The 25,541-nt window shown below is 37.1% G+C and overlaps 1 protein-coding gene across 1 annotated transcript in view; it reads left to right on the forward strand.

Annotated features, from left to right (window-relative positions):
* Positions 1-25,541, forward strand: part of ABCA13 (ATP binding cassette subfamily A member 13) — a 202,523-nt gene that overhangs the window by 88,015 nt on the left and 88,967 nt on the right. The window contains exons 29-32 of the mRNA XM_033519359.1: positions 2,252-2,448; positions 3,214-3,371; positions 3,756-4,022; positions 10,267-10,357. Of these exons, the coding sequence (XP_033375250.1) occupies positions 2,252-2,448; positions 3,214-3,371; positions 3,756-4,022; positions 10,267-10,357 (713 nt within the window). The remainder of the gene's footprint in view (positions 1-2,251; positions 2,449-3,213; positions 3,372-3,755; positions 4,023-10,266; positions 10,358-25,541) is intronic.

Here is a 25,541-nt window from a genome sequence, read left to right on the forward strand (position 1 = left end):
TTTTGTGCTGATACTTCTTTGCTATAGGAGTAGATCTTATTTTTGCTTACTGTATATTAAACTAACTAGTAAACTGTACAAGCTGAAATCTGGTTCATTAATAGCAAACTGCATTTATTCTACTCAGGAGTAAAAGACATGCTTTTCAAACAGTGAGGCAGTGTAAATAGTTTTTGTTTACCTTCTGAGTCATACTAGACTCTGTGAAGGGCTGGGCATCTCCATGCTTCAAGGGAAACATCAAGTTCATGGGACTTCTCCCTAAGTGTACAATCAGGCATATGCAGAGGCATTTGTGGTAAAGTGGCTTTCCTTTTTTCGTAGCTATCATAAAAGCCTGTTACTTTTAAATTTTGATCTGAACAAACTCAGGTATGGGGCACTATGTTCTCCCCAGAAACAACAGAAGGAATTCTCTAGAACTACAGAGACAAAACAAACTTAGTAAATGTTTTAAAATTGATGCAAAATAATATTCTGTATCTTATGGTACTTAGATTTCTGTCTCGGTTCTAGAAGACAGGTGTCTGCTAGGGAGAGCAGGAGCTTCCCTTGGGATGAAAGAATGTAGATCCCCCCTCCCTCCGAATTACTATAATTTTGAAATCAAGGGGCTTTCAGGCAGAGATCTGGGGATAGGAATAACAGTTCTTTACTAGTATAACCAGGCAAACAAACAACAATAACTACAGCAATAACAGGAACACAGAACTAGGGACCCCGGGACAGCTTTCTCGGCTGAGAGGGATGGAGGAGAGGCTTTGTTTTCACAAACCCCTCAGGCGGGCAGTCCTGGTGCTCCTGCAGGGCTCTGAGGAACACTCAGCTGGAACAGCAGGGATGAGCTGAGATCCTGGGCTGGTGGCTGAGGTGTATCAGCAGCTCCGCGGTGGTGGCTGGCACTGCCACACGTCCCGGCAGGACAGGGGGTGCGAGGCCATCGACGAAGAGGGGAGAAGGAGAAGAAGCAGCAGCTCCGTCTCGGTGATGGCGAAATTCCCTTCTTCCCACCGCAGCAGCTCCGCGACCCAGCAAAAAACGAATGTCTTTTCCCGAAGCCGAAGAAAGCCAGCCAAAAACTGTCCCCACCCTCCTTTCCTGTCCCTTTCCCCCCCTTTCCCCCCCTGTTCCGGCCACTCTTTGTCCTTTATCACCCACTAAATACCCACAGTTAGGTTGTCTCCGCAGCTAATGGGTAAAAATTCCACGGGCAAGCCAGAACGACAAAACCAAAAAAAAAAAAAAAAAAGGACACCTAACCCTCAACAACTTCTAAATTGTAACTCTAGCAGCAGTCTGTCATACTAATGGAACTAATAAGAACAGTCAGAACTCTGCAGGCCTTGCTACTATGAAAAAATATTTTTAGAGGCAACAAATGCTTTAAAAGACGTCAGAGAAATTAGAAAAGAAAAAAATAATGAAACAGAAGCTTTTTATTAAAAAAAAGCGGGCTTCTAAAGAGATTAAGAATAATTTTCTTCATTATATATCTGTAGAACTGGAATTGAAACCTGTTTTCTTAAAAATGAGAAATTCTCTCCAGTAAATGACATGGTTTACAGTCTGCATGTTTATCAAATGATTCAGGAGTTTACCTTAAGACTGTTGAGCCTTTTATGTATTTCTTGCCAAGCTAATCGTAGCTGAAAGCTCTTAGGTCAGTGACTGGATGCTCAGTGTGATGAAAAGTAAGTTAAAGGCCTTATAGTATTGCCTTTATTAATCATGTTTCCATACCATGCTCAGATGCAAGATCCGCATCAGAGAGCAAGGGCTGAATTGGAAACATCTGTAAGTCCTTAACACACTGGAATTATATTCAATTTGATTAGATAGTATTATTCTACTCAGGGATTGCTAATCAGTTTATTTTACAAATAAATGTCTTCAAAAAGCAAAAAAAAAGAGTGGTGTTACCTTCTTTACTGCAAATGACTGCACATTTCCTAAAATCTCAGGCATTTCCAGTGTTCTTTAAGTAGTTTGCAAAATCTGAAGCACTGCTTGAGTTATGAAACCAACAGTCTTTATCATTGTTTAAAGGGGCTATAATCAAGCATTTATGATTTGTAGGTAGAAATATTTATTTTCCTATTTGTTTTTGACACCAAAATATATAATCAGTCAGAATTAGTGATTATATCACTTTCCATTTATAGTGACTTTTCAGTAGTTCTTCTCTGAGTGGACAGAATGTGACAAGAAAAACATTTTCAAAATTGGTCCTGTTTCTGTACTCCTATTTCAGAGCTCTGGAAGATGTGGGTTTATCCCAACATCAGTACGAACCTGTTGGAGCCCTTTCTGGGGGAATGAAAAGGAGGCTGTCAGTTGCCATTTCCTTTATTGGAAACTCAAAGACAGTTGTCCTGGATGAGCCCACCACCGGAGTAGACCCATGTTCTCGCCGTAGTATCTGGGATGTTCTTCTGAAGTACAAAGCCGGTACAAAGTTTATGTGCATAATTTGCTTCTTATTTTCTTTTCTGTTTTTTTTCTTTTTCCTAATAAATTTAAACTGGATAGTCCAAGTGTAGTCAAAATATTGTTAGAAGCTAAATCCATTAATTTCTGAGGAAACGTTAAGCTGAACTGGGTATTTTTAAGGCGAGTCAAATGGCATTACAAGAATTATCTGCTATTTTACAGAAAGATGCGCAATCTAAAAAAAACCATTGAGCTTAGTTCTAAGTCCTGACTTGAAGCTTCTCCCCTCTCTTCAGCTTCTCAAAACTGCTTTCTGGTTTCCATTTCCCATTTTGCATACATTTGTATATAGCTGCTTATATACTTCTAGTGTATATTATAATATGTATATACTCAACAATCAGTCTGCTACACTACTTCTTAAATTGATTGTGGGAAGCAAAGTCTTCATCTAGTGAGCACTCAGTTAGCTGTAATAAGTAACATTGAATGATCCACTGAAAGAAACACTGATGTTATGTTGTTTTTTAAGGAATTTGTTAAGCTTTAAAAACAGCTAGAGGTTCTAAAGCCTTAATACTGTTTGCTATGGATAAAACAGGGCAAAGCAAGTTTAGAAGTGAATCTAATTTAATTTGTAATTCCGATAGCAGATTTTGTCTATTGCCTGTAATTAAGATTTTGAAGAGTCCTGAAAACATGTTTCCTTAAGGCTAAGGGACCCTTGTGAGGGGTTTCTCTGGAAACCAGGTTTTGTCGACATGTACCAATTTTCTCATGCAGGTTGCACACTCATCTTTACCACTCACCATCTTGATGAGGCCGAGGTGCTCAGTGATCACATAGCCATTCTGCAACATGGTCATCTGAGGTGCTGTGGCTCTCCCTCTTGTCTGAGGGACACATATGGCCAGGGACACAGTCTAACATTCATAAAAAAGGTATGTTAAAAGTTTACTGTACTGAACTGGAGAGTGCCTGCCAAGCATATTTTAAGGGAGATGTACGTCCCTGACAGGAAATAATATGTGACATAGATAATTAGAGAACAAGGAAAACATGTTTATATTGGCTTTCTTGTTTGTTCTGAGTGTGTGGTATTATTATTGCTATTTAGATGAATGGCATCTTTGAAAACGGTGAATATCAGTGTTTAGATGAAAAGGGGCTTATCTCACTGTCCTTTATTCCTGGGAGGTAGTCTCTGTATCCCAGCTGTGATGCAGTTCCATCAGTGGAATTTTTCCTGCATGAATTCTAATATCAAGACTAATACTTCTGGTAATATTTTTTTTTTCTCCATGATTATCTTTCTTTCTTCATAGCCCTCTGTGTTTGAAATCAAAGACGCTAAGCACACTGCTCAGGTCACATCTCTGATACAGAACTATATTCCAGAAGCCTTCTTGAAAGAGAACAGTGGGACTGAGCTGACCTATGTGATCCCAGAAAGGGCAGATAAGACTGCTTTTAAAGGTCTTTTTCAAGCTTTAGATCAAAGCCTTCAGCCTCTACATGTGACTGGCTATGGTATTTCTGACACAACCTTGGAAGAGGTACTTGTAATTTTCCTGTCTAATGCCATTTTCTTGGTTAAAGAATCTTTTATATAGCACAATTTATTGTGAGAAGCATGTTTTCAGAAAAGGAAAAAAAAAGCAAGCAAACAAACAAACCCTTCCAAATCAGGTAAAATCTATTCTTTGTAGTTTTACTCTGCTGTTAATTTCAGCGCCCACTTTACTATGACATATTTTTTATTTCAAGAATCAAATGTGAAGAGTGATGAACTATGTAACACTTAAATGTTTATTTCTGCATTAACTTAAGGGAAATGTAATGTGTCATTGACTTTATGAGAGTCCTAAACCAATAGCATTGGAAGAAGCTTTGAACTTTCAAGTTTGGTGGTTCAGCTCAGGTGGCTCTTTTGACAGAAAAAAATTTGCAAAAAATGCTTTCCAACTTACTAGTTCTGAAGCTTAGGACTTAGTCAAATTGTGTGATGAAATATCTAAAGAATATTTTCTGTGTATACCAAAAGAGAAAGTATTTGATATATGTATATATGAACATATATGCACACATATATGTAGATGAATACACACAGAGGAAGAGACTCTGTTATACATCTTCATCATTCTGAATTTAGCTATTTGTAAATAGCCATGTCAACAAGAGGTTAGTTCCCTTGGACTCTTTTTACCCCATCTATAATTTCTAAATAACATGATTCCCTAAACCATCACTATCCAAGTACTGTACTGTAAGATCTTTTAGAAATAATTTTTTCATTTCAAGTAGTGATAGGAGGCTATCATCATGTCTCCTATCATACATAGTTTACAAGTTTAATAAATATTTTATTTGATGTTATGAAAAAAATTCCATTCCTGAGATAAGATTTTATGAGGCAAGTCAAAAATTTATTGAAAAGTTTTTGATTTTCTTATATAAGATTATTAATATGGTATAAGGAATAATATTGTTTGCTGCCAAATATTATAGATTTGGAGTTAATGTATATATGGAGAATATTTTTGGGTTACATCAGCATGGGATAACACAGCACTTTGCAGAACAAGCATGTATAAAGTAAATGTAAAGCTGTCATGGATATGAGGAGGATTCCTCAATGAGATGAATCTGTGATTCAGTTAAGAGCTTGCTTTTAGCTGTTCTGTGAAGGGGGAGTTTAAAAACATCTTTAAAAGTGGTATTACATATTAATGTATCATTCTTCAGCTTGAAGATTTAATGCAGTAATTTGGGTCGATTTCTGTCATCTCTGTATGACATCATTAGTTGTCGTTACAACCTCCATTCTCTATTCTCTTACCAAAAGCCTTTTTGCATTGGGAACTAAAAGGATAGCACATAATAGCACTATTTGTTCTATTCAAGCAATTAAATCTGGAAACAAAGAACCCCAGCCTTAAAGGAGGAAATGTGTTATAATTTTTTTATATCCTTTCTTTTTGTTCTCCTATACACTCATCATTATTTTTTTTTCATTCTGAGGGACACTAACACTCTTTAAAAATTGTCTTAACTGAGGGGAAATGGACTTCCGTTCATATTGCAAAGGAATCTTAAAGTTCTAACAAATCAGTTTCTGACACCTTTAAATCGCATTAATACTACATTTGCTCAAATTTAGGCTTTATATATATTTTCCAACCATTTGTATTTATGTATTTTATACTTGTAATCCAAAGTGTTGGTAGAACCAAAAGGAGAAGACAGGTAGTTAAATAAATTAAGCACATACTAAGAGTTCTCTGAAAGATGCTGTTTCACTTTCTGGTAGCTCTGAAAATTTCAAAGCTTATTGCTTTCTTGCTTTACTTTGAGGAGAGAACAAAATGATTTTAACATCTTTTCAAAATAAGATGTGTCAAAATTTGTTAATTGAGTACTGCTTTTAAATTCTTTTCCTTGAAATAACTTGAAAGTTTGCATCAAAACCTTCCAGGGAAAGCTATATACCTCCTTGAAATTATGTGCATCTTCTAGTGAGATGCAGAGTGCTCCAACAACTTCTAATGATGGCACAATCATATTAATTTCTTTCACTGTAGTATTGTCATTTGGCCATACTTGTTTGCTCAAGGACAAAAAAGCACTTCCTATACCTATTGAGAACTTGGTGGTTTGAAAGAAACACCAGATGCACAGTCTTTCTTAACAGCCATCTGGACAAGTCAGATATAGACTTGCTAGTCAAAACAGAAATTAAACAGAATTTCACAGAATTACAGAATTTCACAGAACATTCTGAGTTGGAAGCAACCCAAAATGGTCATCAAGTCCAGGTCTTAAGTGAATGATCCATATGGGGATTGAACCCACAACCCTGCTGTTATTAACACCATGTTCTGACTAACTGAGCAAGCAGGAATTTCTAGGGCATGTGGGGAAAAGGATGCTCTGCTGAGGTCTAGAATATACCATCATTTAGATATAGCAAGAATATACTGTTTCTTTGTCATGGTGCCTAAACCTGACTTTTCCATACCTGTGTGTTTCGGAGGGTGCTCACTCTGTTAATAACATTGTTAGGTTAATACTACTTCTGTCTACAATATCTGGTACAACATCAGGTAAATTATCATACCTTCTGTACAATGTAGTCCCTAATGATTCCCATTCTTAAGAGGATGTTTGAAAACTGGATACCATGGGGAGGACTGGGCAATGCAGGTGGCTTTCTGCCTTTATAGCTGTATCAGAGTACATGGCAATGAAGCTACAATAGGCATAAGATGTTGTAAGAGATGGTCCAAAGACACTTTCATCGGTCTCACAACTGTCTCAAGGACAGAGACAGAGACCCTGAATATCACAAGGGACTACGTTTAGGGGTTTGGGCCTAGCTGAGGTGGATGTTTGCTAAGTGATTGTTTGCAGGTGGTTGCACAGTACACTGCCCTTGTTCCTGCTGATGTGCAAAGGCTTGTGCGTTGTATCCTGCACAGTGGGTTTCCACGACACATTGCCCTTGTTCCTGTTGGTGAACAAAGACTTGCAAGACATGGTTTGCAGTCTACACCTGCCCCCTGTGTAATGGAATATATCACAATGATCATCAATCTCCTGTTTTTGGCCTTGTGCCCCTCGCTTTGTAGAAGACTATAGAATTACACCCCAAATTTACCTTCCTTTGAGATCTCCCCAACAGACAGAAGACTCTGTGTCATTGGATGGCTGAGTGGACTTTGACGTTGGTAGCTATAATCCCCTTAACTCTCTTTTCCTTATGCTTTGCTTTCTCCTCTTTTCTGTCTATTGCATATTAGTGCTGATGAGCACTCAATAAAGTGTGTTTTGCTGTTTAAGTCCCTGGTTTGCTGATAATCTTTTGTACTCTAAGATCAAATAAAAGAACCACATCACGAATCCCACCTTGTGGATCGTGACAGATGCATTAGAAAACCATTTGGTGGATGTTTCTTTTTTTTAAAGGTATAGCTACATCGTCTCTATAGTGAGTTAATGAGATGAAATAAGAAAATGTGTCTGCAGCTGTTTTGACACTGAAGTATGTGCAGACAATGTTTTGTAGTGTAGGCATTGTCCTAGCCACAGAGGTGTACTTTGCGGTCTCACCAAATGGTTGACACACCTGAAGGACAGGATGCTGTCCAGAGGGAGCTAGACAGGATCAAGAATTGAGCCCATGGGAATCTCATGAAGCTGAGCAATACCAGCTGGTATTGCTGCAAAAGTACTGGTATTTCTGCACCTGGGTCTGGGCAACCCCCAGTATCAACACAGGCTGGGGGATGAACAGATCGAGAGCAGCCCTGACCAGAAGGACTTGGGAGTGCTGGTGGATGAGAGGCTGGACATGACCCAGCAGTGGACACAGTCCAGAAAGCCAAATATCTCCTGAGCTGTACCCGAAGCAGTGTGGCCAGCAAGGGTGAGGGAGGGGATTCTGCCCCTCTGCTTTGCTCTGTTCAGTTGAGCCCCCACCTGCAGTGCTGGGTCCAGCTCTGGGATCCCCAGCATACAAGGGACCTGTTGGAGTGAGTCCAGAGGAGGCCACCAAGGTGAACAGAGAGATGGAGAACCTCTCCCATGAGAAAAGGCTGAGAGAGATAGGATTGTTTAGCTGAAAGAGGGGAAGGCTTTGAGGTGACATAATTCTGGCCTTCTAGTACCTGAAGGAAGCCTGTGAGACAGAGAGGGACCTTTTGCAAGAGCATGCAGTGACAAGACAAGAGGGAGTAGGTTTAAATTAGACACTAGGAAGAAATTCTATTTTGTGAGAGTGGTGAGGCACTGTATCTGGTTGTCTAGAGAAGCTGTGGATGTCTCATCCTTGAAAGCATTCAAGACTAGGCTGTATGTAGTTCTGAGGAATTTGGTCCAGTGGAAGGTGTTCTTGTCCATGGCTGAGGGGTTGAAACTAGATGATATTAAAGGTCCCTTCAAACCCAGGACATTCAGTGATTGTACGATTCAGCTGTTACAGGTTAGTTTGGTTTTCTTTACAGAATTGGTGTTCAGAGCCATCAGCAAGAAGGTCCAAGAAAACAAACTAGAATGTGGCTTTAGACTGTCAGGATCTGCCTTCAGGGTCTAATACAGAAATATCAGGCCAGAAATTTCTGGTCTTGAAGTTGTTAATGGCTAAACTTGTTCCCTGAAAGCTGGCAGGTAACAAATGTAATCAATAACCACTATTAAACGGCAATTGTATTGACTAAGCAAAATATGTTTTTTGTAACTGTCAGACCTTAGAAAGTCAAGAAATATCTTTCAAGATCTATGAAATACTTCATATTGACTGTTTGTTATTGAGTATTGTATGAGTTCCTTGGAAACAAGGAACTTTTTGTTATTGTTGATATCAGGTTCTTTTATGGGAAGAAATAAAAGGTTTCTTAATGATTTCTGAAAGTGGCACTGTGGGTATAATCTGTCCTGCAGTTCAACCCAAACAGAGGTAAAAGAAAACTTTCATCAAGACAAAGAAAAAATTGGTTGTTCTTTTTCTGTTTAATTAGAGGTGCTCACAGTACCTGTATTTTCTGTTAATTTTTATTTTTTATTTTTTTTTTATCTGAGGTTCTTAGATCACTGTTTAAATTGAAGTTCAGGTTAAGATAAGAAAATGTTAATTGTGTTTTTAGTTTGAGCTTACAAGAAGTGGGGAGTATGTGAATAATGCTCACTATAAAAGCTGTTCCAAGCTTCTGCAAGGTTGAGGTACAGGAAAATTAAATACATGTCTGTGAAATTCAAAAGGGTTTATGTGGACAGAATTGTGAAACAGGTTTAAGCAAGAAGTAGTAGGTTGAACACAAAGCTGTTTGGCAAAGTGTATATACCATTTCAATAGACCTCATGATGGTGAATTCTGCTGTGTTTTTATAATTTTAACTATAAGTCCCTTCTGACATATGTTCCCCTACTTAAGAAAATTCAATCCTTTTAATTTTAAACGAGTGCATATTTTTAGATTGTTGATTTTATAAAAAAATTATTTCAGTTTTTCTCATGGTGATTTTATGTAACAGGATCCTATCATCTCTCCCCAGTTTGGGTTAAGCACACTAATGTTTTGCTACAAAACACACATTGTTGCCCAATCTACTCTGTAGTATTAGTTTTACAAGACTTTTTTCACCTTGGCTGTCTCTGATGATTGCTTTGTCCTTTAAATGTCTTTCAGTAACCTTATAGTTCATGTGCTTGCCCGTATCTAGGAACTTTTCCTGAGTATCCTTAGTTCACATAGTGAATTCCCTGAAATATGTAGGTTCTCAGTTCTGTAGGATTTTGTACATTAGATTAAGCTGTACTAGTACAACTAGAACTCTTTGGTGACATTTCTAGTTGTGCGCATAGATTTCTAGCTGGAGCATCAGAAGAGTTAAACTGTTCCCTTGCTAAGAACTGAAGTTTTAAGGCTTAGGAGCATAAAAAGTTGATCAAGAGCAGACAGTCTATTGAAAAAATCTTTGCAGGTAGTATTGTTCATTGGACAGCAATGTTTTGCATAGGTGCTTTTCTATCTATTGACACATATTTCATTTCACTTATCCCCAAAATTTTCACCAGAGAGCTTGACTAATTTTATAGTCATATTCCAGCAAGGTGGTTACAGCAGTCAGTAGTAATTTCTGACAGTCTGGATGGTTTAGGAGATACACACACACACACGCACATATATATATATATACACACACCTATATACATATACACACCTATATACATATATATACACACATATACACACATACGTGCATATATATGATATATATTTCATATATATATAAATAATAATTTTAGAAAATGGATTCTAAATGGCTTTTTTCATTAAAGGTTTTTCTGAAGCTGCTTCAGGACTCTGAGAAGATGGCCTGTGTTCCACAGGCAGCACACCTGGACCATACAAATGCTGCTGAATCAGTCTGTAAGTAAAATGACGTGCCTTCTGAAGCAACTAGATTTATAAAGATCAAAAATACAAATGAAACCATGCATGAAGTTCCCAAAGTTGAGGAATTCACAAGCAAATGGAGAATACTGCTTGCTACCATCTGGTAATTCCTTTTTTGTGTGTCTGCCTTGGATCATAGCTTTTTATATGTCTGCTGTGATTTACCTCTATCACTTCACAGTCATCTTCCCATCCTTCTGTGTACATGTGCACACAACCATTCTCTCACTGCAGCAGCACTTGCTTCAGCAGTCTTCGTACCAGTCCCTGGAAACTAATTATCCTTGTCTCATACTGAAAATGGATAAATATTGCAGACATATACCACAGATATAAAATCTCTAAGCTATAAGAAAAGTAAATTCATGTTCATCCATGTACAATTCAAAAGAAAAAAATGGAAAAGTTGGTTCCCCTTGTAGTAGGAGATCATTCATCTTCTAAGTGACATGTTATTTTAAGTTCTTTTACATCTAGCTTTAAAGAGAAACCCTTTGTACTTTATCTGCCTTGCAAGCCTGGGAGGAGGTCCTTGTGAACACTTCTGAAAACTCAGGAAAATTTTTCTCATTTAAAAATTCTTTTTATAAGAAGAATTACTTCTTCTTATTACTAATTATTATTAGTAGAAGTAATTATTAGAATTACTTCTAATCATCACTTATGATTATAAGATGGTACCATTACAAAATCTGAGACTCAAGTTCTCTAATATCAGTGCCCATCAAGCCGATGAATGTTTTCACATTGGTTCTGGGATTTTCATATACTTATCATGTTTCTTTCTATTTGAAGATTGATACTTAGATTACAGTTTTCCTTGGTTAGATGTTAAACAATTTGTTCTATGTGAAGTACTTTTCATTTTGTTTCTATAAAGTACAGGCACAGGGAAGTCCTGATCTGTGGATCTTTAATGTTACTGTGACAGAAATAACAATTTTCAGCCAAGCTTTCTTCATTTGTTAAGATAAATTCAATTTGATCTGCCAGTAATAAGTAATCATTGCCAATAATGGTGGCCTAAGGTGAGACATTTTCGCACAAAGTGAAAGATTGAATTGATGACTTTTTCCAAGGGTCTGTTTGCTGGGCTATTCCAGTCCCTCTTGAATCAGTGAAGATGTAAGTGTATAAAAATTCAAATGACCTCACTAAGCAAATAAAATTGCCGCTTCTGTCAGTGGCGAGAATGAGACTTCTATTCAAAACACAGTTTTGAATATCCCTTATTTTTTAACAGTCTATTTCTTCAAGACTCAGCTAGGACATCTGAACTAGCTTCAAATTGTAACAATTTGTCTTCTCCACATTACATTTTCATTAACGAGTAAGATTTACAGTTCCTAAAGTAATGAAGACAGTATATTCTACCTAAGAACTTGATATACTTTCCCATCTGCATCTCAAAATGTATAAAGTAGTATTTATTCAAGTTATTACATTAATAAAGAATTGAGTAATCAGAGACTCTATATTTTTCAGCTTGATAAATTATAGCAAGAATATGTGATGATAATGCCATTTCTTTGGGGATGAGACTACTTGAAAATTATCATTCATTGCAGATGACTGTCATTCATCAATAAGGACAATTGTGAAGTGTAGGCATAAGGGATCTGGGAAATGGTCATGAAAGGTATCCATCATTGTCAAAGTTAGCCTGAATACTCCATGGGCAATAGCTTGACTTGTATAACTTTGTCTTTGAAAGCAGGTTCAAAGGCAGTCAGACTTTCTGTTGTCAAAGTAGTCAAATGAATTTTCAAAACCCCCTAGAGCAAGCAGCTGGGATTATTGAAGAGATCACAGGATGCTGGTATTTGATTTGTAAAAGAATTTGAACTAGAGAAATGCTTTCACAAAGCACAGATCTGAGCTCAAGCAGGAGTGCTGCCTACCCTTTACTGCTTCTGAGCCCTTGAAGTGTCAGGATTGTGCAGAAACCAAAATGCTGTCTAATGTCTAAGAGATTAGAGCTAGGAGGTGTAGCAGAGGTATGGATGTCTCTTCTTAAACAAAATGGCAGAAAATCAGCACAGAATTTAGGTTGACAACCAATGACAAAAACATGCAGGAGACGTTATTTCAGCAAAATGACAGTATATCACTGAACTCTGAGCTGAGATAATTTCTAGTTATGTTTTACAGTGTTTTAGTGTACTGCATCTGATTGAAATTAAGTTAAATTTCATAGCAGCCTCCACAGTGTTGTGTTTTGGATTTGTGACTGAAACAGTGTTGATAACACACCAGTGTTTTGGCTATCACTGATTAGTATTTGTGGTGCCAAGGCTCTCTCTTTTCCCACTTCCCTGCTCTAAGCTGAGGATGTGAGGGTGTGAGGTGACACAACCTGGACAGATGAGCTAGATTTACCAGAGAGTTATTCAACGTCAGAGTGCCATGCTTGGCAATAAAAGCTTTTTTGAGGAGGTAGCTGTTGCTACCAGTGGCTGACCATGTCTACTTGTGGGAGGTGGTGAGTGATTACCTTTGCATTATCTGGGTTGAATATCTTTGGTTTTCAGTTGGTTTGTTTATTTTGCGTTTATTCTTCTTTCTTTTTCCTTTACTGCTTAAACTGCCTGTATTCTGACACATGATTTTTCTCACTTTCTCTTTTCCTATTCTCTTCCGCATCCTGCTGGTGAAGGGGTAGTTATGGGTGAGCAGCTCCTTGGTGCTTGGCTGCTGCTTAAGATCAGCAATGAAAATAATTTGAAATAAACTCAGAATTATTTGAAAATTTGTAAATGCAAATGTTAGAGGTAAGTAGCAGTCCATTAATTAAATTAATTGCAACAGTTTTAATATTGGTAATTTTAAAGATGCAAAGGACACTGTAATATCTAGTGGTTTGCTTCCTTTGTGGATGGTTTTCTCAAAATTTCTAGTTTTATTCAAATTAAAAAAATCCTTAGACTAAAACTCACGTTTTTGTGACAACAGTTAAAATTTTAGTTTTAAGTCATGGTTAACTGTGTGTGCAGACATAGTACATGCGTATTTATAATACAGTCATGCATTATTAATTCCTACACAGTTGGAACACATGATAGATAGTTATTGTTTTGTAGATGTATACAGACCATACAGAAAAATGGTTAGACTGAGCTTGCAGTGACAAGACAACTGAAGCCAAATAGCCTAGAGAAAATGAAGACACCAAGTCTATGGAGGCCAATAAAATTATCATTATCCACAGCAGGCAGTATATATACAGAAATAATCAGGAGAGCTAAGACCAAGTCCAAGAGATCAGTAGCTAACCATGGATAATGACAAAATAATCTGAACATATGAAAAAGCAGGTAATAGGCTAGTGAGTGGTTTCATTGACTCCTTCAGGGACTAATATTGTTGAATTAAAATACCAGATGTTTTTCTGAAGAGCCAAATTATTTCATTTTGTGGCATTTATTGTGTTAGAAATTTCTGGGAGATACCAACTTTGGATCTAGTCCCTTCTGGCAGTAAACTACAGTTGGAACCCCTGAGGTATAGTGGAACTAAACTGTAGAAAATTCAAAATTGATTCATTATTTTTTTGCACACAGTAGTACAAAACATTTGAAATTTCTTGCCATATAGTGTTACCGAGACTAAGAGTATTGCAATGTGTTTAAAGAAGGCCAAGGAATGGTTCTTAATGTATGCATAATATGAACAGCTATAATAACAGAAGTGTAATTAAAGCTTATATGCCTTTGAACTTCTCGGATAAGTTAACTTCTGAAAGTGTGGGTATGGAAGCAGTTCGGTGCATAACTACTTTTTAACACTGCTTAATCCTTTCTCTGGAGCAGCTGTGATTAGCCATTTTGAACCACACTGGACCAAATGTGACATTGCTTCTGTTAGGATTGGTGAGATCAACAATATACCATACTCCTAAAGCTGATCTAAAAGCTAATTTACTAAGAAATTTTAGCTGAAAAAAAGCAGTCATTAACAGTGAAACATCAAAATGAAGAGCTTTTGTGAATTTCAGCTGGGTTTCAAACCTGCCTTTTAATTATCTTCATGAGTGACACTGAAGTAAACATAACTTTGCTGATGAAAAAATAAGACAAGTGCTGAAATGTGATATGTAAGACCACTTCTAAGGACTGAGTTAGATCACTTGAAAAGCTGAATCCACCCTAAGTAAAGGGTATTTTAATGAAGCCAAATGCTAGGCATGTCTGTGTAATGGGGACTAATATCCTGGAAAACTGATTCTGAGTGATCTGCTGATCCTGGTAGAGAAGCTTTTTAAGACCGCTAAGGTGATTTTTATTTGAACTTAATGTACAAAATGATGCAAAGAGGTGATTTTGACTATTTATTCAAACTTGATGAGACTGATGCTACAATAATAGTAAAACCTTTTTGTCACATTTTGAAGTTTGAGAGTGTAGGGAGACATAGAGAATTCAGAAAGCGAGCAGAGAAGAATTAATCTTGGAGATTGGCAGTGAAGTCCTTATAAAGGCACCGTCAGGGCTCCTTTAGCATAATTTATCAAAAATAAGATAGAGAAGTGATTTGCTTAAAGAGCCTAAATTTTTAATTTTTTTTTTTTTTAATGCACTGACAATATTATCTGTTAAGATACAATTTTAGCTTTCGTTTGGGCTAGTCATTTTGAGCATTTCATTTCAGAAGAGATAAATGAAATAAAGGAAAGAAAAAGTAAGCAAATAGCTGTAATCTAAAGACAGGCAAGAGTTACTTAGCAGTTGGAGTTATTCTACCCAGGGAAGTATGTTTCTTCTCCTGGTACATTTGACACAAGTCTTGGGTCTTTGTAAAAAATATGCTATAATAAAAGGTGTTATTGATTTCTGCACACAAGCAGCAGAGTGGAATATGAGGCCTTTTGGTAGGTGATCAAGTGGTTTCTTCCATTCTTAAACAGTATCTTTTAATTCACTATGACAAATTGATTTCACTGTAACTACCAAAAAAAAGGCTTGACAGTGAATTTTACAATATCCTTGAAGTTATATTTTAAAATCTATTTTTAAATGAAACTCACTTCTTTCAATTCCCTGTAAAATTTGCATAAGAGAAGCTAGGAATTATTTCAATACTATACCTTGCAAAATGTAACTTGATTTATGAAAAGAATATTGTAGACACGAAGAATCAGTGTCTCTGTTTAGAAGTGGCTGCTGACATTAACACTGGTAGGAAAATTTTCAAACTCTTTCTATTTAACAATAAGGAGAAGATAAACCATAAATTTTATGCTTCTGGCAGTCTAACAGGATACGTAACACCACTTAAATTAAGCACTAAGCCCTCTTAAAAACGAGATTCACTTAATAAATTATAAAAAGAATTTAATATAAACAAAAGACAATTAGGAGACGAAGTAAAGCAAAGGGTTAAAACGGCCGGGTGCCCTGGCGCCTTGCCAGGAACACACCTGGTATCTTGGGAACACCCTTTTTATCCCCCCTGCTGTGAGGATTTTATGCATATTTAAACATGTCCCCTCCCTGGTTCCGCCTTCTTAGATCATGCTTTTGCACAACTTTTTTATTTTCTGCTGGTCAGCATATTTTTTGCTGGTCATCATTATTCTAGCTGGTCAGCATTATTTTGGAGCTTGGTTTCCTTTCTTCTGCAAATGGTCACTTGTTGATAACCATCTGGGCCTCTCATCCTTCCTTTTGAGGGCAGCTGGGCTTCATATCTTCTGCTGATAAGAGTTTGGGCTCTATTGTTCTCCTGATATGCAGCTTGGGCTTCACTGTCCTTGCCCTCTGGGGTTTCCTTGCCTTGTACCTAGAAAATTCTTTTAAGCTTAAGACTTGTTAGCAAGAAAAAAGTACATACATAGCTAGAAAGTATTTAACATATACGATCCATCTGCGAAAGCCAATATTACAATACAAATTTATAACAGCCTTGAAAAAGAAGTGTCAAAATAGCTGGTCTAAAAATCTTGGATACATTGTATTTTCCTTTAGCTTTTTTTTTTACTGTTAACTGGTGCAGGAAATGTCATGATTCTTGCATGAGTCAAAAACTTAATTTAATAAATACTTCAAATATTTAGCTTTATATTTCTCAAACCCCAATCTTTCTTCCTTCACCCTTTCAGGATTCTCAGCATCACAGACTAAGGATGGAACATCTTTATAATATTACCTATCAAATGTCACAAAAAGACATTTGATATAAAAAATAAGATCATTTGAATTATTTAAGGTTTATATATTAATTTGTTTTATCAGTGTGTAGCTGTAACTCCTTTTATCCTTCTGAAACCAAATGGAGTTTCTTCCTCCTTCCTCAAATGTTTCAATTTTTTTACCCACTGCTTTCTTATCTGTGTTGGTTTTGCATTAATTGGTAACTGGGTGAGGAGGGAATAAGCCACCCATGAAATGATTTTTCTGAGAATAGCTGATAAGAGCTTCCTTATTGCCTGGAGAAAACCAATAACTGGCTAGCTCTGAGAATTGACAATGTATTAAACCATTTAGAAGCTGGGTCCGCCTCTGCGAAATCCACATTTTAAAGACGGGCAGGCCCCAGAAACCTCTCTCTTGCTTCCAGCCTTAAAAGGTAACTGGGTTGCAGTCGGGCCAGCCACCCTCTGCTGGGGTTTGCATGGCCTGGCAGGGCTGGGCCAGATCCCAGCAGTGCCTGGGGTGGGAGACGGAAGACTAGCGGGGACTCGGCCAAAGCTGGGCTGGGCCACAGCTGCTGACATCTTGCCAACACCAAGCCCTGCCCCTGCAATTGGCCTGCACTGAGCTGGAGTCCACTGCACCCCGGGAGTGTCTTCAGGGTTGCCCTCGACCTTTCCGTTGCGGCCCGCGTGGCCCCAGTAGCCAAACAGAGGGAGGGGCCCAGTGTGGCTTGAAAATCCATCACTTGACTTCTGTGGCCACTGCCCACAACCATCTGCAGGCCTGGGCGAGATATTAAACCTTTCACTGCACAGAGGAGACCTGCAGACCTTGGTCCTCTCTCAAGGGAGAGAAGAGGATAGAGTGAGGACATGTAGAAGACAACATGAAGTCACCAAGGTCAGTAAAGAAGGAGTCAAGTCCCAGATGGAAGGAGAATGAGGAGATGCCTTAGTATTGGGGCTGAAAGTTCTTTTGGTAAGGCCATTGTTATAAATGAAATTAGAATTTTGACAACTAGGTCCCTTGGGTCCCATTAGGCAGTTTAATTAAAAATGAATACAATTTAGTAAATTGAATAGTAATTTGGTATAAAAGAATACAGTTTAGAAAAAGAATACAATTTAGCAAAAACTTATGATTTATATATATAATCTGCCAGTAATTAAGTATGATTAAAGCATAAGCAAAACCAACCGGGGAATAGGGAGGGCTTCTCACCCCACCTCACGTCCAAAACCGACCGGGGTTTGTAGGGGGTTTCTTACCCTGCCTCACATACAAAACAAAGCACTTCAAGCTAAACTTTTATATACTGTATGCTTATACATATTCATTAATGTTTCCCATAAGTTTCCTCCTGTTTCCGATTTTTCTGACTTTACGTCACTATACTTCACGGCACATGCTTCACTTGTTTCTAGGGGGTCTTCAGTCTTCTTTTGGTGGTCTTTTGGCGAAGGCTTCTCCTCTTCCTCATTGTCCTTTGGATAACCTTACAGGTTTGCATGTGTGTTGCTGATGAAGATGAATAGATCACATGGACACAGGTCGAGGTGTGGTGAAAAGAAGAGAGAGTTTATTTTTCCTCCCAGGATTTATAGGCTTCTTACCACGGCCAGGGATTGGATGGTCAGGATAACACTTTCTCACTGTACTGGCCATGAGAGATGTCCATCACAAGACGTGTAACAGAAAGAATGTACACATATCTATGTTTACAGTTACTCTCCTGGGAAAGTCTTTAGAAAACCATGTCAGCAAGCTCAGAAGCTGAGTTTTCAGGGCGACACACGTGCGTACTAAGTGTTGTGTTATGTAAGGCTACTAATAAGTCTTATATTTACTGATTTTTTAGGCCCAATGCCTAAAGTCATTCTAATTTTGTCCATCTCAAGGCCATTTTCATCTTGGGACATCACTTATCTTCTGAACTAAATCCTGTACCTCAATTTTAACATGTAACATCTGTAAAGTGGCTCATCTGCCTTGTAACACTGATTCTTTTGATTGCTTCTAATAATAACTTTCCAAATAGTTACAATTTAGTTAGCATGAATCAATTCCATTTATTACACCATGGTGATGGACTATGATACACTAAAATACCCCTTGTAATTAAAGAGAAGATATGGGGGGATGGAATGTTCAAACTGTAGATGTGAGCAGACACATCCATAATGAAGCAATGCAGATGTTGAAGTTGCTGTGATCCCATGAGAAGCTTGAATAGAGAGACAAATAAGAGTGATGACGGCCCTTTTCCCCCAGGGAGAGAAGAAGACCTCTGTTCCCAGAGATAAAGATGATCACAGAGATAGATGAAGAGAACCTTTGGTTTTGAGCAGCTCATCCTTAAAAATAATACCCCTTAAGTTGACATGGCCCATTAAATCAGCTCTAAGAAAGCTGTGAAAATGGGGGGAGCTTCACTATTGCAGATTTTTTTCCCTGGGCAGCTGCTATTTGTGGAAGTTGAAAGCCATGAGAGAACTGTTTCTTGTGGAGAAGTCTCCATGGTGTAGCACGAGAAAACTTTTCTCACTATAAGAACTGATGAAAGACTATGGTAGAGGTGTAACTGATTTAAAATCCCATGTGTTGTCTGTACATTGTCAGCTGGGAAAGAAAAGAAGTTGGGCAGGGCGAGGAAAAGGGTTCTGAAGGTTTTATTCTGATTCTTATTATTCTTTTAGTTCTGTTAATAAAGTTTTCTTCATACTTTTTATATTTTAAGCCTGTTTTGCCCTCATCCTAATACGTATCTCACAGCAAGAAATAGTTAAGTATACTGGTGATTTTAGCTAGTGCTAAACTAACCACATTATTTAGTGCATTGGCCCGGAAACTCAAATTAGCAAACCTAAACCACTATATTCTCTCATCCAAATATTTTCCCTACCAGTTGTTTTATTTGTGATTGCTGCCTGGTTAATTTCTACTTGTCATCCACAGTATGGACACCTTGGACTCTTAGATAGGCCCAGACATTAGACGGCTGCTAGGAAAACAGTGGAAATACTGTTTTCTAGTTAAGGATGCTACTCTTACAGTGTCAAGGAGCTTATCCGTATTCCCAGGCTCCTTGTCCTCATATCTATCTCCCTATTTCAGAGTCATGAAGGAAGTTAACCCTACCTGCTTTCCCCACAGAGACCTTTGGTTATCTACAGTTCTAGAGAAGAAAATGATCAGTAAAGCACTTCCCAAAATGGGGATTAATTGAAAAAAAAAAAAAGAAAAAGAGTATAGATTCCTGCAAGTAGTAAAGAACCAGAAAACAAAACAACAATCTGTTTTGAAATTTGTATTTTGAAAATCAAATGAATTGCTCATGAAAATATTGTCTTGATGGAATTGAACAGGTTTAAAACAATAGCTGGTGATAAAAATCACTTTATGAAAGGGACTTAGTAGCACTTTTCCTGTAATTTGGTATTTCTGCTGGTTCTTAAAACATATGAAAGTCATTTTGTGTGGAAGGTCTGCTTGAATCAGTAAATTGTGTTATGGATATAGATTCAAACTTCAGTAAGTTAGAAACTGGAAATAGACTACAATCTGAGAACGATTCAGGAAATTCATTGCATAGCCCCGTCTTATGATGGAAGAGATGATGCCTCTTCTATCCTGTCTAGTGGCAGAGGATACTGCCTGGGATAGAAGCAGCAGAATCCCGAGGGAGACTTTATTTAAACTGTAGGTCACCAGAACTCATATGCATGCAACCTCTGATGATGGTGACTATAATATTGAATTTCTATGTATCTTGAGGGCCTTCTAAACAGAAAATTGTATTTGACACTAACATCTTGCAGCTCTTACTGCCTGATATGCATGTATGATAATATTGCGAACCTGATTTTTCTGAAAATCTATTTCCTTGCCTTTATCATAACCTGAATTGTTTGTGTGTTAGTTATTAACAGCACTTGTTTGAGAAGTGAAATTCTTTGGTAGCTCTTCCACTGTGTTCAGGTATTTTTTTTGAGCTAAGCAATAAAGAATACAGATAGTTGTAGGTGCATTAGTAATGCTTTATTTATCCAAAAATAATTGGTAGAACATGAGCCCCCTTAATATCTTAAAAAACAAGTTATCAAATAATCTCATTTGTGTAGCTTTTATGTCTTGTCTGTAAACCCTTTGATTTCTTCTTGATAGCATATTCCTTGATACAGTGACTTATTTTTCCCTAGTACTTGCTAGTGCTCCCTTCTGTGTGTGTGTCTCTCCCTCCAACCTTTCCTTTGCACTCTATGATGTGCTGTTTTATTTTAGTTCCTATCATTTATTGAGGCCATTACAACAGCTGCAGACTGGAAAAAAGCACAGACAACCTATATTATCTTTCATGGCATTTTTAAAATCCTGTCTTTTAAAAAAATATTTAGAAGACTTACTCTCCAATCTGAAGGACTGCTTGTCTTCCATTTCATGCTGTAATTATTTCTAAGCAAATGAAGAAAACAGGAAAGAAAGAAAACCATAGAAGGGAAGTAGAGCTCTTCCTCAAAAGATAATTGCGATCTGGCAGCCAGAATTCCTGTGTTCATTTGCTGCTTTTGAGAATGACCTTCATGCACTTTTTAGCAGGTATTCCACTCATTTGCAACATCAACAAAAATCTGTATTCAATATGTGGTTTAGGTTTTCCAAAAAGCAACTGAAATTTGAACAGCAATGGATTGCCTGGTATAACAGCAATGATGAGTTTCCCAGAGTAATAATCATGTGACTTTTGCTACACATGTAGTAATACTTTCTTCCTAGTTTAAACAGTTCAATTATTTTAGATTATGCTCTTTTTGCTGTTCAGCAATTGGATTTTTCCAAATAACATTTACATCTTATATTCTAGATGAACTATTAATTCTCTCCCTCATAATATGGGTCCTGTGTGTTGGAGAAAATTTTCACTCTTAGGTAATCAACACAAAACTATATGTATGGTGTGAGCAAATATTTGTTGCTAATAGCTAGTCCTTAGGTTGTATATGAAAAGTAAATTCTGATGGTTTCTTGCCTTGCTTGAGCTTACAAGTGGAGTGTATATTTTAGATCTCTTTGTGTATATGTATTTTTACAGATGAAGAGAGCATGTGTGTATGTACACACAGGCACAAGTATTTTAGAACAGTTTTGCTTTATTAATGCTGTTGCACCAGTAAATACAGATAATTTAACTTCAATTATGTAAGTAGTGTAAATGACCAATTTTTTTTAAGAAATGTTTATCAGGAGTAAGATGCTTACTTTTCGTTCTGAAATAGGACATTGCTTAGGGAAGGGGCTCCATGAAATATTCCTAACATCTTGCCTCGTTTATTGAGTAAATACCATATGTATGTAGAAGGTGTGTTACACATCTTAGTGTTGCTAGTAAGGCTTTCTTTGAGGCTGATGCTTCTACATGAAACTAGATTTTTACCTGTGCAGTGCCTTCTCAAAAGTATCTCCTTAGGTGAAATTGTTGTCTGCTCTGTCACTGGAACTTTTCTTTTGTGCAACAAAGTACCCAAAGACTTTAGCAATAGAAATTAATGTTCACACATCTGTTTTCTCAATACTAGCAACATTCTGTAGTACTAAATGTTTTGGAATTTTTTTCTCAAAACCAGCAAAAAACTGGTTTAGGAGTTACAGGGACAACATGGTAAAGTAGCTTCAGTATGAAGGGCAGTATGTGGAGCACTAAAGTCTGCACTTTTTTTTGCCAACTTTTCATAGGGTAAATTTGTTACAAGGTGATACAAGATGTATAATTAAACTCTTGCTAGCCAATTCCTCATTTGAAATATAAGTGGGGCTTCATTATAGTATACCTGATGTTTGACTTCTGTATAGGTGGAAATTTTAGCCATGTAAATTTTTTCTCCATCTGTCTCGATCTATTTTACAGTTTATTTAGGTCACCATATTCATCGGAGACATTAGAAAAAATGGAGCAGTTGGTCCTGTTAATCCAAATCCTTGAAGCTGTTTAATGCCACTATTTATGAGATACCAGAATGCTGAGGAATGAGATTATTCATCAAACATACTTTTAAATTGTTTGCTATAGCTTCAGGTCTAAATAAAACATACCTCTTGCAGAACTTTCAGTTTTGAATTGCTTCTCTGTACAAACCTTGATATGATTTTTATATTAATAGAATAACTCCAGTAGAGATATGGTCTAAAAATATTCCTGATTATGGGAGTTGCAGTATTTTAGACTAAGTACTTTGTAGTAAGGTAATACTTGCACAAATTATGAAAGTTAAAGTGGGTCAGAATGTCCTTGTCTGTCATGGTGAAACCTGGGCCCTGCTGAGGTTGTTTCTTCTGTTTGATGTCTGAGTTTTCCCTGAGAAATTCCAAGAGACTTCTTCCAGGGTGCTGTATACAGTGTTCTCAAAGGCTACTCATGGCAAACTGAGCAGCTGCATGATAGAAGTCATCTGTAGTACAACAATGCACAGTTGTTATTTAAAAGTTCCCTTTCTGGGAAGCAAGTAGTCAGTGGGAAATGTTGGAGAACACCTGGTTTGAATAGTTCTTTCTTCCTTTGCTATATTTAATCTGTCTAGTTGGAAATGCTAAGATGTTTAGCATTAAGTCTCACACATAATGTTATGGGAAGTGGTAGAGCAAACATTCAGATTTTATTGCTGTCCTGCCCTTTCCCCAGTTTTTCACCAAACACAGCAAAAGTACTGTGGGTTGTAGCCCTGTTTGCATCAGATTCAATCTTGAAATGTCATAACGAGTTGAATTCAGTGGGTTGAATTCTAACAACTTTCTGAGTATTGATTTACTTTTCCAGAAAAATAAGGAACCAACCCAAATAAGTGTGCTGCTTATTGTATAAGAGGGTATATTATAGTGCACAAGATTTATCTTGTATGGCTGTTTACCTTTGTGTGAACAAATGTATTCTTTCTCTTGCCCAACTCTGACATCGATAGATATATATGAAGTGAATTGGGATGTTTTTTTGCAATTCTGACAGTCTGTGCTTTTCTTCTACTGTTGTACCTTCAAAGAGTACAAATAGAAGATACAAATAGGCTTCCATTTTGTAGCCACATTATGTGCTTGGTTTTCAGCTCTTCCTTTACTTGCCTTCTCTTCTGTGGCAATTCATTGCAGGTGCATCACTGCAGAAGAGAGAGTATTGCAATAAAAGGATATCTATTTGCAAAATTATTTCCTGGAAATTGAAATTAGCATAGTTGTTAATGTTGCAAGTTAACCATGAAAAAACTAATAATCAGAGACTTAGGGTTTTCAAATCTGCAGTAATTTTCTTTTCTAAGACATTTTTCTTTCTAAGACTAAGTCTGTCTACCTGACTGAATATTCATCTTTATTTTTTGTTTCCAAAGAATATTTTCATCCCATAATTTTGAAGTTGCCCTGGCCACAGTAGAGTTCACTGTCATTGAAGGATACGATGTATTGAGGGTTCTTCAGATAATTGGACACACACAGCAGTTGCTTTGTGAGGCAAAGAAGTCTTTATTGTGGGGGTCCTTAACCTCTTTTTATAAGGTGTTTCATTCCAGGTTACATGGTTGGACAATAACCTAACACCCCCTTTGGTCCCATTGGTGGAACCAGAGAAAACACATCAAGAACATCTGTTCAGTATTGTTTTGAGATATATAATTTATTTACAACAAAACAATAATGAGAGAAAACTGTTCCCAGGAACTTTTCCCCTGGGAACAGATGAGCCCCTGACAGGCCGAAATTTTCTCAGACTCAGAGAATTATGTCCACTGTTCACAACACAAGTCTAAAACATACTTGGTGTTAATTCCAACTTCTTTTTCAGTATGGTTTAAACTGGCAAAAATCACAACTAGAATGAAGAGATATAAATTATGGCAAAGCACAAAATAACATGGAAATGTAACAAAAGAGATTGTTTTAGGTATCACAAATGTAGAAACAACTGAACCCCTCTACTTCTGAATTATTGGAACAGTGCATTCAGCAGTGTGTCCTTCTCTTCCCACAGACACAGATTAGCTTAGGTGGATTAGCTTGGCTGTCAGTGTAGCAACTATATTTGGCTCTCCATAGTGTCTGTAGGGTGATGGATAAGGAGACAGCACTATTGTTTTCCATTTGTTTATGCTCATGTACTGTTTGTGTTCTTATGGCTGGAGAAGGAAAAGAAAAGAAACATTATTTTGCACTAGAAAATTAATTCCCTTCATTGAGAGTAATGACAGTGCTTTTATAACCTGGAAGTGTTACATTCCCAAATAAATATGAACTCAGTCAAGTTTCTGCTATGGTTACATTCATGCCCATTTCCACACTAGTAAAAACAACAAGGAGTGTTTTGACACCAGCTCACACTTGAGCAGCAACAAGGGTGTTGTTTTTTCCTAGCTTCTGTGGTAGCTATTGTTGTTTATTTTATGAGTGGTGGTGCCTTGGAAACACAATATGCCCTGTTGTTCCAGACACCCTACAAAAAGTAATAGTAAGAATAAAAATCTCAGGTCCTTCCCACCTTTGACAGCTTGCAGTCTAGTTTTAAGACTGAATGCAATGAGTAGATGAAACAGACAAATAGGTTTGGGAAGGAAAGAGTATAAAGCAGGTCCATATTTTAAAGCAGAGGTCTCAGTTCACTGTCTGTCTGACTATTTTATTTTCTAAATACCATTTTGACTTTCTTGCATCCTCAAATTTACACTTAGAGTGTGGTTGTGATGCCTGTTTTAAAATTTTTATCTACTACCACACATGCAATGCTGTTGCATGGTGTAGTACTTTTACTTTTAGAAGATTTTCTGTTATTTGATATGAGTGATGACAAAGCTTAATTTTTTAATTTTTTTTTTGCATTGGTATGAGTATTCTTGCATTAAATAGAGGGTTAAAACAATCAGGAAATTCTGTAGGCATGTGAGTGTTGGCTATATGTTAATTAAAGAGGCTGGCTTACCTTCGTTCTGTCTTGAATGGGCATTTCAGATATGTAAATTCATATTTCATAAATAGAATTATAATGTTGGCTATAA

Source organism: Parus major, chromosome 2 (genome assembly GCF_001522545.3).
Source record: "Parus major isolate Abel chromosome 2, Parus_major1.1, whole genome shotgun sequence".
In the NCBI taxonomy this organism is placed as follows: Eukaryota; Metazoa; Chordata; class Aves; order Passeriformes; family Paridae; genus Parus; species Parus major.